This window comes from Corvus brachyrhynchos, unplaced genomic scaffold (assembly GCF_000691975.1).
Source record: "Corvus brachyrhynchos isolate BGI_N302 unplaced genomic scaffold, ASM69197v1 scaffold115, whole genome shotgun sequence".
Classification (NCBI taxonomy): Eukaryota; Metazoa; Chordata; class Aves; order Passeriformes; family Corvidae; genus Corvus; species Corvus brachyrhynchos.
In genome coordinates this window covers 15,661,950-15,662,675 of record NW_008239553.1, presented here as the reverse complement: position 1 = coordinate 15,662,675, position 726 = coordinate 15,661,950, and the positions used below count along the sequence as shown (strand labels likewise).

The window sequence follows — 726 nt, the reverse complement described above, 5'->3', positions numbered from 1 at the left end:
CCCCCCGCCCACCTCCGTGGCTCTTACCTTTTCTAATTCCAAAAGATGAAACCTTAGTACTTGTATTGCTTGGATCATCTGCAAGAAAGTTTTGAGCAAGGGGTTACGTGGGAGACAGGAGCACAGGGGCTGGGCAGAGCCCGAGTGGAAAAGGGGGAGAAGGGGATTGTCAGGGCGCGCGGTCATTATCCAGGATTTTAGCTCATTGGTCACGCTTCAACAGTTTTGATCAACTTTAACCTAAACACTTGATTTTTATCATATTTATTCCAGGAGCGGTGATTAGTGCTCTATTACCGCGATCTTGGAGAAAACCTCTTCCTCTACTCGTTCCCCTCTCAGCACCCCGGCCCTCATCCCTGAGGGTCCCCAGAGAAGTCAAATACACGCTCCCACCCCCATCCCCGCCCGCAGGAGAAAGGGGGGTGACTGTGTGTTTGAATAGTTTGGCATCTTCTCTACAAGCGGATTTAGGCACTTTGAATATTGAAATCGTTCACATTAGCAAAAGAATTACATTAGAAATCTCCAGCTCTCTCTTCTTAAGCAGTTACTTCCTTCACTTTAGCCTCCTGTGGCTTTCAAACTCAGCTTTGCAATGCATCGGGGCTTGAGACTTTGCTCTGACTGGCCTTAAGAGTAAAGCTCTTTGAAGCCCCTTGAAGGCAACTTGCCGACCGGCCGGCGCCCCTCTCCCATGCCGGTGCAGCCCGGTGCCCGGACCGG

The 726-nt window shown here is 50.7% G+C and overlaps 1 protein-coding gene across 1 annotated transcript in view; it reads right to left on the bottom strand.

The window, feature by feature from the left end:
• The window catches only part of MEIS2 (Meis homeobox 2), a 173,808-nt gene that overhangs the window by 168,739 nt on the left and 4,343 nt on the right, over window positions 1-726 (bottom strand). The window contains exon 5 of the mRNA XM_017741632.1: window positions 28-78. Within this exon, the coding sequence (XP_017597121.1) occupies window positions 28-78 (51 nt within the window). The remainder of the gene's footprint in view (window positions 1-27; window positions 79-726) is intronic.